This window comes from Typopeltis vanoorti, chromosome 14 (assembly GCF_054136105.1).
Source record: "Typopeltis vanoorti isolate ZY-2024b chromosome 14, IOZ_Tvanoo_1.0, whole genome shotgun sequence".
Lineage (NCBI taxonomy): Eukaryota > Metazoa > Arthropoda > Arachnida > Uropygi > Thelyphonidae > Typopeltis > Typopeltis vanoorti.
This window is the reverse complement of record NC_143562.1, coordinates 3597150-3613712: the sequence shown is the minus strand read 5'-3', so window position 1 is coordinate 3613712 and position 16563 is coordinate 3597150. Positions and strand designations below refer to the sequence as shown.

Here is a 16563-nt window from a genome sequence, read left to right as displayed (position 1 = left end):
CACCCCAACTCAACATCACCAGAGTTAAAGATCGGTACTATCAACATATGAAGTCTGAATGGCAAAAAAATGGAGCAAGCTGAGGAATTTGATAAGTACCAGATCAACATAATAGGGGTGACTGAAACAAAAAAGACAAAAACTGGTGAGATCATTCTGAGCAATAAATACAAAATGTTATATTCACGCAATGACAATCGAGGAAAAGAAGGAGTAGCCATAGTATTCAATACTAAATACGATGCAGGCAGTCTCAAGTACAGTAATGTGGGCAAATATCAGAATGGGGAACTAGACAATGAGACTTATTTGTGCCTATGGTCCCACAAAAGGTTCTACTAAGGTAGAAGTGGAGGAATTTTTTGATGCTTTAGAGAAAGCAACTGACACAATGAAAAAGGAAAAGTTGGTCCTAGTTGGTGATCTTAATTGGTGATTGTCAGACATACAAAAATATTTTGGGAAAATTTGGAGAAAAGAGCAAAGCTAATAATAATGGCAAATGCCTGTTGGATTTCTGCTCAGGACATGGACTGGTTATTACTAACACCCTGTTCCAACATAAAAATGTGCACAAATTCACATGGAGAGAAGAGGCAAGGAATAAGAAAAGTCTCATTGACTATGTTATTGTTGATAGTGATGTTTTCTCCTTGGTGCAGGACACCAGAGTGTACAGAGGATTTGAAATTGGAAGTGATCACTATTTAGTCTTGAGCAGGATAAAATTGAATTTCGTATTGAAAAGAATAACATGTAAGAAAGTTTTAAAGAGAATAAAAGTTGAGCAGCTCTCAGATATGAACGTAGACTAAAAAAAAACAAAGATTATTGAAGAAAAAATAAATGAGTTTGAGAACAGCAACCAAACCTTGGAGATTCAATGGCAAGCCTGGAAGAAATCCTGATTGATTCAGCCAGAGAGGCATGTGGTGTGGTTGTCTGCAAGGATAGAAAAATCAGAACTCCATTGTGGACACAGGAAGTTAAAGAGGCAGTGAAGGAAAGAAAGAAAGCATATCAAAAGTTCCTGGCAAATAAGTCAGCTTGTGCTCTTAGAGAATACAGAGACAAATGTAAGAAAGCTAAACACTGTGTAAAACTAGCTAAAAAAGTCATGGGAAGACTCTGGCAAGTATACTTGAGAAACGGTTGAGAAGAATTGTGGAAGAAAAGCTTAGTGAAGAGCACGCTGGATTCAGGCCAAATAGAGACTGTTAGTATCAGATCTTCACTTTACGACAAATAGTTGAGAAAGCATTGGAATATAACAATGATCTATATTTAAGTTTTGTCGATCTGGAAAAGGCACTTATATCCAATTTCAAGCTTCGAAATTTAACAAATTGGTGCAGCTGATTTACAGGATTCGTTTTGACTTCAGTATCTATATGTTATATCAGTGTTTATATTTTTTATTATTTTGATAAATAGAAAAGGGATTCAAAAACTAAGAATTGTTGATACAAGCAGTTTAAATGTAATTAAAGGTAATGAAGAAATTTAAAGCAGTTAATCCTAATCTTGCTATTTCAACATTTTCAAAAGATAATGAAAATATCAAATCATATTTTAAATTTTAAATATGTGAAGAAACCTAAAGAAATAGGAAAATGGTCAGAATTTCCTTTGTTAATTACTCTTAGAAATAAGTTAATAGAGAAGGCAAAAAAAAAAAAACATATTGACCACTTCACCTGTGTTAAAGGGTAGTACAGATTACAGTACATTTAAGAGTTTGTTAATCTCAGAATTTTCAAATGTAAGTCCAAATCTGTGGAAGTTACATCAATGCATCCAGGGTAATAACGAAACAGTTTCTGAGTATTATCACAGATTACTAACTATAGCTCATAAGTTAAGTGTCTCAGCTGAAAAAAAAAAGATTACATTTAGGATGATCAACATGGACTCGATAGAAGAACAATTTTCCAAACTTTTCCATGACACATCTATATGCCCCTAGGATCCATTTTCTACTCTTCTGTTAACTCAAAAAAAATTCCACCACTTCTTCCTTAGGAGAACAATGTGCAAGCCACCAGGGCACAAAGTTTCAGTATTTATTTCACCATTTATCTGCCTACATATCTCCACTTGAAATGCCTTAATCAAGAAGATTTACCTGTTTTTTGTTGAATAATATAGCTGCTCCTTCATTTCTTCAATCACTATTGTCAGAATATAATATCCTGTATTTATTATTATGTAGGATCCCACCTGTTTCAGTCTTCTTTGTCTCTGTAACACCAATTATGTCCACATTGTACTTTTAGAGTTCTTCTGCAAGTTCAATTTCCACTCCAGTAATGCTCCATAAACTGATGGTTCCCATCTTCAATAATTCTTTTGATGTTATGTTTGTTCCAGTCACTGAGTTTTCACTGTTCACCTTAGTTCCTTGATAAACTGTGGGATGGGAGGGGGTATTTAACACGTTCGCGCCGGGAAGTGTTTCACATGCTTATTGTACTGATGGGACTTCTCATTGCTATTTGTGCTGCTTCCGCATCGTGCAGGCAGGCTCAACTGATACAAAGTTTATATGGAATTTAGTTTCAACTCTTTCATTGTATGCCAATTCTGCATCGGATGGCCTCATTGACACAAATTTTTTATGGCATGTTAGTTGCAACTCTTTCAGTAGAATTTCATTTGAAGTTAGCAATTGTGATCTGTCTTAATGACATTGAAATTTTCAAATGCCATCGGACACACACTTATTTCATGTAATTAAACATTTGGACAAATGTTAGGACAACTGTTTTGCTTGAGTCTATGCAGCATAGTTTCTGTGGCAGGGGATGAGTTTCATTAGGTAGTGCCCATTTTATCCCACTTGTCTATAACTGCACTATTTATTGACAAACATATTACACAGACTGCATATGACTCTGTACCTTATTCAGTGATACGATAAAACTACTTGTTTTTCTTGCGATTTATATTTCACAAACAAATCCCTTTCCATCTATTTATAAGTTGTTATTGTTTTTTATATTACATCCATCATAAATGCAAATATGAAAGTCTATAGAGTTTATAGGATCATGTATTCTTCACCCCATTCCCAGAAACTTAAAACATCATAGATCGGCAAATGAATTAATTCATCATCATCATCATCAAATTCCTGCCATGTACCTTAAGGGGTGTACAGGATATGATAGTACTACATGAAAAAAATTACATCATCATTAATTTCCTATCTACAATTTTCCTCCAAATCAGTCTGTTACTTGTCAACACTCCAATATTATCAGCTCTTATATTTCTATCGTCTAAAGCACTTTATGGCATGTTAGTTGCAACTCTTTCAGTAGAATTTCATTTGAAGTTAGCAATTGTGATCTGTCTTAATGACATTGAAATATTCAAATGCCATCGGACACACACTTATATCATGTAATTAAACATTTGGACAAATGTTAGGACAACTGTTTTGCTTGAGTCTATGCAGCATAGTTTCTGTGGGAGGGGATGAGTTTCATTAGGTGGTGCCCATTGTATCCCACTTGTCTATAACTGCACTATTTATTGACAAACATATTACACAGACTGCAAATGCCTCTGTACCTTATTCAGTGATATGATAAAACTACTTGTTTTTCTTGCGATTTATATTTCACAAACAAATCCCTTTCCATCTATTTATAAGTTGTTATTGTTTTTTATATTACATCCATCATAAATGCAAATATGAAAGTCTATAGAGTTTATAGGATCATGTATTCTTCACTCCATTCCCAGAAACTTAAAACATCATAGATCGGCAAATGAATTAATTCATCATCATCATCATCAAATTCCTGCCATGTACCCTCAAGGGGTGTACAGGATATGATAGTACTACATGAAAAAAATTACATCATTATTAATTTCCTATCTACAATTTTCCTCCAAATCAGTCTGTTACTTGTCAACACTCCAATATTATCAGCTCATATTTCTATCGTCTAAAGCACTTTGTACCGTATCAATCCACCTATATCTTGGTCTTCCTCTGGGTCGTTTTCCTGCCAACCTGGCAGAGAACACTTGTTTTGCTAATCTTTCCTCGCCCATTCTGTTTAAGTGACCATACCACCTGAAATTAGCTCTGCTAACGCATTCCTGGATGCTGACAATGTCAAGTTCTCTCCTAATATCCTCGTTTTTAATATGATACTGCCATTGATGCCACCTGTTCACGCCTATAATCTTTCTCAGGACTCTCATATCTCAAGTCTCTAGTCTTTGGTCAAGTGTTTTACTTCTGACCTAGCTCTCAGATCCATAAGTTAAAACTGGTTTGAACACTGTCTTGTATACAGCTAATTTAGTGTTGCGACTAATTTCTCTCTTATTCCATATGAATTTATTCAATTGACTTCCCACCATACCAGCTTTGCTGATTCTGTTGTCTATTTCTATATTTAATTTACCATCTTCAGTAAAAATCGTGCCTAAATAGCTGAAATGTTTTACTTGTTCCACAGGTTCTCCATTCACAACACAGTTGACATTTTCAATGACTCTGCCTATTTTCATTGTCTTTGTCTTTTTATTGCTGACCTTCATACCATATCTATTATAAGAGCTATTCAATTTAGTCAGAGAATCTTCCAGACTTGTAGCAGATTTATTTAGAAGCATAACATCATCCGCATAGAGCAAAGAGCTGACATTAACATCTCCAATTTTGATATCATGTTTAATACCACTTTCCTTCATAATGCGATCCATATAGATAATGAATAACAGAGGGGATAATGTACATCCTTGTCTCACACCAGATTTAACATTAAACCATCTGACTGTACTTCCTTCAATTCTAACTGTTGACTTACAACTCAAATAAAGACTAAGTATTGCTTGATATAATGTCCCATTGACAACATATAACTGCAGCGTATTGAATAGCTTCTCTCTTGGCACCTTGTCATATGCCTTTTCCAGATCGACAAAACTTAAATACAGATCTTTGTTATATTCCCATGCTTTCTCGACTATTTGTCGTAAAGTGAAGATCTGATCCTGACAGCCTCTATTTGGCCTGAATCCAGCTTGTTCTTCACCAAGCTTTTCTTTCACAATTCTTCTCAACCGTTTCTCAAATATACTTGCATAGATCTTGCCAGGAACACTCAGTAGGGAAATACCTCTGTAATTCTCACATTCGGTTTTATTTCCCTTTTTATATATGGGTACTATGAGAGCTCTACTCCAATCATCAGGAATTCGTCCCTCTGTCCAGGCTTTCTGAACTATGCAGTGCAGCCACTGTAAGACTCTTATACCACCATACTTCAGCATTTCTGGTCGAATATCATCTACTCCTGCTGCCTTTCCACATTTCAAGCCTTTGATGGCTTTTTCCACTTCAAGTATGGATATGTATTCCTGATTGCATGCCTGGTCAGTGTTTTTTACCACTGAACTGTCATCACTGCTTGTTTCATTTAACAGTTTTTCAAAGTAATTACTCCATACTTCAAGGATATCTTTTTCTCCCGTTTTCATGTCACCTTTATCATCTCTAATTCCTTTTATAGCACTCTTTCCTCCATTCTTAAGCTTCTTCAACAACCTCCAGAATATTTTGCCACCTTCTTGATATTTATTTTGTATATTCTTGCCAAAGTCCTCCCATGACTTTTGTTTAGCTAGTTTTACACAGTGTTTAGCATTCTTGCATTTGACTCTATATTCTCTAAAAGCACAAGCTGACTTATTTGACAGGAACTTTTGGTATGCTTTCTTCTTTTCCTTCACTGCCTCTTTAACCTCCTGTGTCCACCAGGGAGTTCTGATTTTTTTATCCTTACAAACAACCTCACCACATGCCTCTCTGGCAGAATCAATCAATGTTTTCTTCAGAGTTTGCCAATGAATCTTCAAGGTGTGATTCCTGTTCTAATTAAAGAAGTCTTATTTTCAGAGAGTGAGATATAAAACTTCTGGATCTGAAATCTCCAACTGAACACTACAGCATTCTCTTTTAAAGAATTGTTGAAACAGTTGCAATTTTAGTTACCAATTTCTTCTAAAAGGAATAAGATAAGCCACTCATCTTCACTTTCTTCCCTCCCATAAGGTTCAGAACTTGATTTTTCTTTGTATGTGAAAAACAATTTTTTTTTTTTTCTGGTATTTAAAAACTCAAACAACATAGCTTCTACTCCCTTCCCAAACAGTTTTTGTGTTCTCAATCTTTCTAAGATATCAATTGTAACATAACAATTGATATCTTAGTAATGTTTTTCTTTCTATATGAGAGACTTCATAAATTGATGCTTCTTAGTTCCAAATATCTCCTTATTTCACTCACAGCAGTATTATAGGGTTCTTTTCACTCCATACATTCTCCACTACACAACCATCCAGTTTTTGTTTCAGTCAAGAAGCAATAAAAAAGAGTTACCATTATGTGTTATAGTTGCATCACTTTACTTGAAAACAGTAATATATGCATTTAAATTAAATAACAGTTCTTATTTACAATAAAATATTTTTAATCAAATCGATGCATTAATTTAGTTAAATATTAAACTTACACGTATATACAGTACACATGACAATGTAAGAGACAGTCCATTCTTTAAACAAAAAAAAAAAAATTTATTGTACTTTGGTTATCATCAAATTCCTGCCATGTACCCTAAAGGGGGAGTACAGGATATGATAGTACTACAAGAAAATTTACATCATTACTAACTTCCTATCTACAATTTTCATTTAAATCAGTCTGTTTCTTGTCAAGACTGCAACATTATTAGATCGTATATTTCTATTGTCTAAGGCATTATGTACCGTATCAATCCACATGTATCTTGCTCTTCCTCTGGGTTGTTTTCCTGCCAATCTAGCAGAAAACAATTATTTTGCTAATCTTTCCTCGCCCATTCTGTTTAAGTGACCACACCACTTCAGATTAGTTCTTCTAATGCATTCCGGGATGCTGACAATATCAAGTTCTTTCCTAATATCCTTGTTTTTAATATGATATTGCCATTGATGCCATCTGTTCACGCCTCTAATCTTTCTCAGGACTCTCATATCTGTGGTCTCTAGTCTTTGGTCAAGCGTTTTACTTCTGACCCAGCTCTCAGATCCATAAGTTAAAATTTGTCTGAACACTGTCTTGTATACAGCTAATTTATGTTCTGACAAATTTCTCTCTTATTCCATATGAATTTATTCAACTGACTTCCTACCATATGAGCTTTGTTGATTTTGTTGTCTATTTCCATATTTAATTTACCATCTTCGCTAAAAATTGTGCCTAAGTAGCTGAAATGTTTTACTTGTTCCACAGGTTCTCCATTCACAACACATTTGACATTTTCAACAATTCTGCCTATTTTCATTGTCTTTGTCTTTTTATTGCTGACCTTCGTACCATATCTATTACAACAGTTATTCAATTTAGTCAGGGAATCTTGCAGACTTGAAGCGGATTTATTTAGAAGTATAACATCATTTCCATAAAGCAAAGAGCTGACATTAACATCTCAAATTTTGATATCATGTTTAATATCACTTTCCTTTAGAATGTGATCCATATAGATAATGAATAACGAGGGGATAATGTACATCCTCGTCTCACACCAGATTTAACATTAAACCCTCTTTCTTACTTCCTTCAATTCTAACTGCTGACTTACAACTCAAATAAACACTAAGTTTTGCTTGATATAATGTCCCATTGACACTATATAACTGTAGCATATTGAATAGCTTCTCTCTTGGTTCCTTGTCATATGCCTTTTCCAGATCGACAAAACGCAAATACAGATCTTTGTTATATTCCCATGATTTCTGCACTATTTGTTGTAAAGTGAAGATCTGATCCTGACAGCCTCTATTTGAACTGAATCCAGCTTGTTCTTCACAAAGCCTTTCTTCCATAATTCTCAACCGTTTCTCAAGTATACTGGCATAAACCTTACCAGGAACACTCAATAGGGAAATACCTCTGTAATTCTGATATTCGGTTTTATTTCCCTTTTTATACATGGGTACTATGAGAGCTCTACTCCAATCATCAGGAATTTTCCCCTCTGTCCAGGTTTTCTGAACTATGCAGTGCAGCCACTGTAAGACTTTTATACCACCATACTTCAGCATTTCTGGTCGAATATCAACTACTCCTGCTGCCTTTCCACATTTCATACTTTTGATGGCTTTTTCTACTTCAAGTATGGATTGGTATTCCTGACTGTATGTCTGTTGAGTGTTTTTTACCACTGTTCTATCACTGCTTGTTTCATTTAACAATTTTTCAAATTACTCCATACATCAAGGATATCTTTTTTCTCCAGTTTTCATATCACCTTTATCATCTCTAATTCCTTTTACAGCACTCCATCCTCCATTTCTGAGCTTCTTCAACAACCTCCAGAATATCTTCTCACCTTCTTGATATTTATTTTCTATGTTCTTAACAAAGTCTTCCTATGAATTTTGTTTAGCTAGTTTTACACAGTGTTTAGCTTTCTTACATTTGTCTCCATATACTCTAAGAGCACAAGCTGACTTATTAGCCAGGAACTTTTGATATGCTTTCTTCTTTTCCTTCACTGCCTGTTTAACTTCCTGTGTCCACCAAGGAGTTCTGATTTTTCTATCCTTGCAGACAACCTCACCACATGCCTCTCTGGCTGAATCAATCATTTTTTCCTTCAGAGCTTGCCACTTAATCTCCAAGGTTTGATTCCTGTTCTCAAACTCTTTCATTTTTTCTTGAATAATGTTTGTATAATTCAGTCTTGCTTAGACTATAATAAATTTGGTTTAATCCTTTATCCAAGTGTAAGCAAACAAATTTTGCACCTGAAAAAAAATCTTCAAGGCTAAGGTAAGGTGGTACATCGCTTGGCAACTTGTAGCAAAGGTGGACCAAGCTCACATTACTTCTTGTCTCAGTATCTCCCATAATGCAAAACACATCTATTTGCATGCATGTATACTGCTATGCCTTAAGGGAAGGGCCACTACCCATACCAGTTTCGACCTTTATTGAAGTCTCGTCAGTGGGAGGCAGACGCAGAGTGGTGATAGTAAGGCAGAAGCAATGGAGAGGTCATATTTACCTATACATTGCTTCTGCCTTAGTATCAACACTCTGGATTTCCCTCCGACTGACGAGACCTCAATAAAGGTCGAAACCGATTTGGGTAGTGCCATTTCCCTTAATGCATAGCAGTATACATGCCTGCAAGGAGATGTGCTTTGCATTATGGGAGATACTGAGACAAGAAGTGATGAGAGCTTGGTCCACCTTTGCTACGAGTTGCACCACCTTACCTCAGTCTTGAAGATTTTTTTTCAGGTGCAAACTTTGTTTGCTTACACTTGGATGAACTAAATTTATTATATTTACATGTTCTTCTTTTCAATATGAAATTCAATTTTATCCTGCTCAAGCCTAAATGGTGATTACTTCCAATTTCAAATCCTCTGTACACTCTGGTGTCCTGTACCAGTAGTAAAACATCACTTTCAACAATAACATAGTCAATGAGACTTTTCTTATACCTTGCTTCTTCTTCTCTCCATGTGAATTTGTGCATATTTTTAAGTTGGAACATGGTGTTAGTAATAACTAGTCCATGTCCCCTGAGCAGAAATCAAACAGTATTCCCCATTATTATTAGCTTTGCTCTTTTCTCCAAATTTTCCCAAAATATTTTTGTATGTCTGACAATCATTTCCTACTCTGCTATTTAGATCCCCAAGAAGGACCAACTTTTCATTTTTCATTGTATCAGCTTGCTTTCTCTAAAGAATCAAAAGCATCCTCCAATTCTACCTTAGCAGAACCTTCTGTGGGACCATAGGCACATATAAGTCTCGTTGTCCAGTTCCATCATCATCATCAAATTCCTGCCATGTACCCTCAAGGGGTGTACAGGATATGACAGTACTACATGAAAAAATTACATCATTACTAGCTTCCTATCTACAATTTTCCTCCAAATCAGTCTGTTACTTGTCAAGACTCCAACATTATCAGATCTTATATTTCTATCGTCTAAGGCACTTTGTACCGTATCAATCCACCTATATCTTGGTCTTCCTCTGGGTCGTTTTCCTGCCAACCTGGCAGAGAACACTTGTTTTGCTAATCTTTCCTCTCCCATTCTATTTAAGTGACCATACCATCTGAGATTAGCTCTGCTAACGCATTCCTGGATGCAGACAATGTCAAGTTCTTTCCTAATATCCTCATTTTTAATATGATATTGCCATTGATGCCATCTGTTCACGCCTCTAATCTTTCTCAGGACTCTCATATCCGCGGTCTCTAGTCTTTGGTCAAGTGTTTTACTTCTGACCCAGTTCTCAGATCCATAAGTTAAAATTGGTTTGAACACTGTCTTGTATACAGCTAATTTAGTGTTCCGACTAATTTCTTTCTTATTCCATATGAATTTATTCAATTGACTTCCCACCATACCAGCTTTGCTGATTCTGTTGTCTATTTCTATATTTAGTTTACCATCTTCAGTAAAAATTGTGCCTAAGTAGCTGAAATGTTTTACTTGTTCCACAGGTTCTCCATTCACAACACAGTTGACATTTTCAATGATTCTGCCTATTTTCATTGTCTTTGTCTTTTTATTGCTGACCTTCATACCATATCTATTACAACAGCTATTCAATTTAGTCAGAGAATCTTGCAGACTTGTGGCGGATTTATTTAGAAGTATAACATCATCCGCATAAAGCAAAGAGCTGACATTAACATCTCCAATTTTGATATCAGGTTTAATACCACATTCCTTCATAATGTGATCCATATAGATAATGAATAACAGAGGGGATAATGTACATCCTTGTCTCACACCAGATTTAACATTAAACCATGTTCCTGTACTTCCTTCAATTCTAACTGCTGACTCACAACTCAAATACAGACTAAGTATTGCTTGATATAATGCCCCATTGACACCATATAACTGCAGCGTATTGAATAGCTTCTCTCTTGGCACCTTGTCATATGCCTTTTCCAAATCAACAAAACTTAAATACAGATCTTTGTTATATTCCCATGCTTTCTCGACTATTTGTCATAAAGTGAAGATATGATCCTGACAGCCTCTATTTGGCCTGAATCCAGCTTGTTCTTCACCAAGCTTTTCTTCCACAATTCTTCTCAACCGTTTCTCAAGTATACTTGCATAGATCTTGCCAGGAACACTCAGTAGGGAAATACCTCTGTAATTCTCACATTCAGTTTTATTTCCCTTTTTATATATGGGTACTATGAGAGCTCTACTCCAATCATCAGGAATTCGTCCCTCTGTCCAGGCTTTCTGAACTATGCAGTGCAGCCACTGTAAGACTCTTATACCACCATACTTCAGCATTTCTGGTCGAATATCATCTACTCCTGCTGCCTTTCCACATTTCAAGCCTTTGCTGGCTTTTTCTACTTCAAGTATGGATATGTATTCCTGACTGCATGCCTGGTCAGTGTTTTTTATCACTGTGCTGTCATCACTGCTTGTTTCATTTAGCAGTTTTTCAAAGTAATTACTCCATACTTCAAGGATATCTTTTTCTCCTGTTTTCATTTCACCTTTATCATCTCTAATTCCTTTTACAGCACTCTTTCCTCCATTCCTAAGCTTCTTCAACAACCTCCAGAATATTTTGCCACCTTCTTGATATTTATTTTCTATATTCTTGCCAAAGTCCTCCCATGACGTTTCTTTAGCTAGTTTTACACACTGTTTAGCTTTCTTACATTTGTCTCTGTATTCTGTAAGAGTAAAAGCTGACTTATTTGCCAGTAACTTTTGATATGCTTTCTTCTTTTCCTTCACTGCCTCTTTAACTTCCTGTGTCCACCAGGGAGTTCTGATTTTTTTATCTTTGCACACAACCTCACCACATGCCTCTCTGGCAGAATCAATCAATGTTTCCTTCAGAGTTTGCCACTGAATCTCCAAGGTTTGATTCCTGTTCTCAAACTCTTTCATTTTCTTTTCAATAATATTTCTGTATTTTAGTCTACAGTTTACATCTGAGAGCTGCTCAACTTTTATTCGCATTAAAACTTTCTTACATGTTATTCTTTTCAATATGAAATTCAATTTTATCCTGCTCAAGACTAAATAGTGATCACTTCCAATTTCAAATCCTCTGTACACTCTGGTGTCTTGCACCATGGAGAAAACATCACTATCAACAATAACATAGTCAATGAGACTTTTCTTATTCCTAGCCTCTTCTCTCCATGTGAATTTGTGCACATTTTTATGTTGTCCAGTTCCCCATTCTGATATTTGCCCACATCACAATGTTTGAATTGCCTGCCATTCAAGAAGATTAGTATCATATTTAGTGTTGAATACTATGGCCACTCCTTCTTTTCCTTCTTTGTCATTGCCTGAATATAACATTTTGTATTTATTGCTCAAAAAGATCTCACCAGTTTTTGTCTTTTTTGTTTCAGTCATCCCTATTATGTCGATCTGGTTCTTATCCAATTCCTCAGCTAGCTCCATTTCTTTGCCATTCATGCTTCTTATGTTGATCAACATACCAATCATATGTTGATACCAATCTTGAACTCTGGTGATGTTGAGTTGGGATGTGTTTTAAGGTTTGTTCCAGTAGCTGATTTTTCGTTGTTTGGCCCAGTTCCTGGCAAAAACAACTGGGGGGGGGCCTTGTTTAACCGGGTGATGTCCATGCATGAAATTCTGTCATGCTGTACCATCATTTAATCTTGTGGTTTAACCAATAAGGATACAATTTGGTCGGCTAAATCCCAAACTGAAGTTGTATTTCTGAAGCCCTATATATATATATATATATATAACGAGAGAGACAGAGTGCAGAAAGCGCGATTTTTGTATAATTAAATACATAATATAAATTTCGGTTTACTTTTTCTTCAAAGAAAAAATAATAATCATGGAAATGGATAATGCTGTATATAATGTGGTATAAGAGACAATACTAGTTTGCAAACAGATTAAAAAAAAGTATAAAACCACACAAAGTATTCTACAAACAAATATAATCAAAATAAAAAATGAACATTATATATTCAGTATAAGCTTACTTGTGGTTCAAAACCCATATCAAACATGCGGTCAGCTTCATCTAATACTACATATGTACAACGTCTCAAATTTGTGACACGTCCTAAAGAAATAAAAAATTATCATTAATATATCAGTAATTAGGTTTAATAAACATCATCATCAAATTCCTGCCATGTACCCTCAAGGGGTGTACAGGGTATGATAGTACTACATGAAACAAAATTTACATCATTACTAACTTCCTATCTACAATTTTCCTCCAAATCAGTCTGTAACTTGTCAAGACTCCAACATTATCAGATCTTATATTTCTATCATCTAAGGCACTTTGTACCGTATCAATCCACCTATATCTTGGTCTCCCTCTGGGTCGATTTGCTGCCAACCTGGAAGAGAACACTTATTTTGCTAATCTTTCCTCGTCCATTCTGTTTAAGTGACCATACCACCTGAGATTAGCTCTTCTAACGCATTCCTGGATGCTGACAATGTCAAGTTCTTTCCTATTATCCTCATTTTTAATATGATATTGCCATTGATGCCATCTGTTCACGCCTATAATCTTTCTCAGACCTCTCATATCTCTGGTCTCTAGTCTTTGGTCATGTGTTTTACTTCTGACCCAGCTCTCAGATCCATAAGTTAAAACTGGTTTGAACACTGTCCTGTATACAGCTAATTTAGTGTTCTGACTAATTTCTCTCTTATTCCATATGAATTTATTCGAATGACTTCCCACCATACCAGCTTTGCTGATTCTGTTGTCTATTTCTATATTTAATTTACCATCTTCAGTAAAAATCGTGCCTAAGTAGCTGAAATGTTTTACTTGTTCCACAGATTCTCCATTCACAACACAGTTGACATTTTCAATGATTCTGCCTATTTTCATTGTCTTTGTCTTTTTATTGCTGACCTTCATGCCATATCTATTACAACAGCTATTCAATTTAGTAAGCAAATATTGCTGTCTTGTAGCGGATTTATTTAGAAGTATAACATCGTCTGCATAAAGCAAAGAGCTGACATTAATATCTCCAATTTTGATAATGTTTAATACCACTTTCCTTCATAATGTGATTCATATAGATAATGAATAACAGAGGGGATAATGTAGATCCTTGTCTCACACCAGATTTAACATTAAGCCCTCTTCCTGTACTTCCTTCAATTCTAACTGCTGACTTACAACTCAAATAAAGACTAAGTATTGTTTGATATAATGCCCCATTGACACCATATAACTGCAGCGTATTGAATAGCTTCTCTCTTGGCAACTTGTCATATGCCTTTTCCAAATCAACAAAACTTAAATACAGATCCTTGTTATATTCCCATGCTTTCTTGACTATTTGTCATAAAGTGAAGATCTGATCCTGACAGCCTTTATTTGGCCTGAATCCAGCTTGTTCTTCACCAAGCTTTTCTTCCACAATTCTTCTCAACTGTTTCTCAACATAGATCTTGCTAGGAACACTCAGTAGGAAAATACCTCTGTAATTCTCACATTGTTTTATTTCCCTTTTTATATATGGGTACTATGAGAGCTCTACTCCAATCATCGGGAATTCATCCCTCTGTCCAGGCTTTCGGAACTATGCAGTGCAGCCACCGTAAGACACTCTTATACCACCATATTTCAGCATTTCTGGTCGAATATCATCTACTTCTGCTGCCTTTCCACATTTCAAGCCTTTGATGGCTTTTTCTACTTCAAGTATGGATATGTATTCCTGACTGCATGCCTGGTCAGTGTTTTTTACCACTGTGCTCTCATCACTGCTTGTTTCATTTAGCAGTTTTTCAAAGTAATTACTCCATACTACAAGGATATCTTTTTCTACCGTTATCATGTCACCTTTATCATCTCTAACTCCTTTTACAGCACTCTTTCTTCCATTCCAAGCTTCTTCAACAACCTCCAGAATATTTTGCCACCTTCTTGATATTTATTTTCTATATTCTTGCCCAAGTCATCCCATGACTTTTGTTTAGCTAGTTTTACACAGTGTTTAGCATTCTTGCATTTGACTCTATATTCTCTAAAAGCACAAGCTGACTTATTTGACAGGAACTTTTAATATGCTTTCTTCTTTTCCTTCACTGCCTCTTTAACTTCCTGTATCCACCAGGGAGTTCTGATTTTTTTATCCTTGCAGACAACCTTACCACATGCCTCTCTGGTAGAATCAATCAATGTTTTCTTCAGAGTTTGCCACTGAATCTCCAAGGTTTGATTCCTGTTCTCAAACTCTTTCATTTTTTCTTCAATAATCTTTGTGTATTTTAGTCTACAGTTCACATCTGAGAGCTGCTCAACTTTTATTCGCTTTAAAACTTTCTTACATGTTATTCTTTTCAATATGAAATTCAATTTTATCCTGCTCAAGACTAAATAGTGATCACTTCCAATTTCAAATCCTCTGTACACTCTGGTGTCCTGCACCAGGGAGAAAACATCACTATCAACAATAACATAGTCAATGAGACTTTTCTTATTCCTAGCCTCTTCTCTGCATGTGAATTTGTGCACATTTTTATGTTGAAACATGGTGTTAGTAATAACCAGTCCATGTCCTGAGCAGAAATTCAACAGATATTGGCCATTATTATTAGCTTTACTCTTTTCTCCAAATTTTCCCAAAATATTTTTGTATGTCTGACCATTTCGTAATCTGCTATTTAGATCCCCAACAAGGACCAACTTTTCCTTTTTCAGTGTGTCAGTTGCTTTTTCTAAAGCCTCAAAAAATTCCTCCACTTCTACCTTAGTAGAACCTTCTGTGGGACCATAGGCACAAATAAGTCTCATTGTCCAGTTCCCCATTCTCATATTTGCCCACATTACTCTACTTGAGACTGACTGCCATTCAAGAAGATTAGCCTCATATTGTGTTGAATACTATGGCTACTCCTTGTTTTCCTTGATTGTCATATGGGAGATACTGAGACAAGGAGTGGTTAGATCTTGGTCCACCTTTACTATGAGTTGCCTCAGTCCTGAAGATACTTCAGGAACAAACTTTGTTTGCATGTTTAATAAACATTTGATCAAAAACAGAATAATTAATAATACATCCAGATTACCAGGATGCATTTACTTTGTCTTAGTTATTTGGCACTCATGGTTATTGACTGCAATCTTAGGAGAAAACAAACAACATCTGATCAAGAACACTGAATTATTAATATTCATCAGAATGCATTCATTCATTCTGTCTTCCGAAACTGTTTTCTACTTATGTCTATCAATTACAATTTGGGAAGAAAACAACACAAGTATTGGAAGTTTATTTTCCACTTCGTAGACTATAATAAATTTAGTTTAATCCTTTTTCCAAGTGTATGCAAACAAAGTTTGTGCCTGAAGTATCTTCAGGACTGAGGCAAGTCATAGTAAAGTTGGACCAAGTTCTAACCACTCCTTGTCTCAGTATCTCCCACAATGCAAAGCACATCTCCTTGCGTACATGTATAATGCTATTAATTAAGGGAAGGGCAACTACCCAGAACGTTTCGC

At 35.6% G+C, this 16563-nt stretch overlaps 1 protein-coding gene across 3 annotated transcripts in view; it reads right to left on the bottom strand.

Moving 5' to 3' along the window:
- Window positions 1-16563, bottom strand: part of Prp5 (pre-mRNA processing factor 5) — a 593106-nt gene that overhangs the window by 241106 nt on the left and 335437 nt on the right. For all 3 annotated transcript variants that reach the window (XM_090403381.1, XM_090403382.1, XM_090403383.1), the window contains exon 12: window positions 13061-13143. In XM_090403381.1, coding sequence (XP_090259507.1) covers window positions 13061-13143 — 83 coding nt within the window. The remainder of the gene's footprint in view (window positions 1-13060; window positions 13144-16563) is intronic.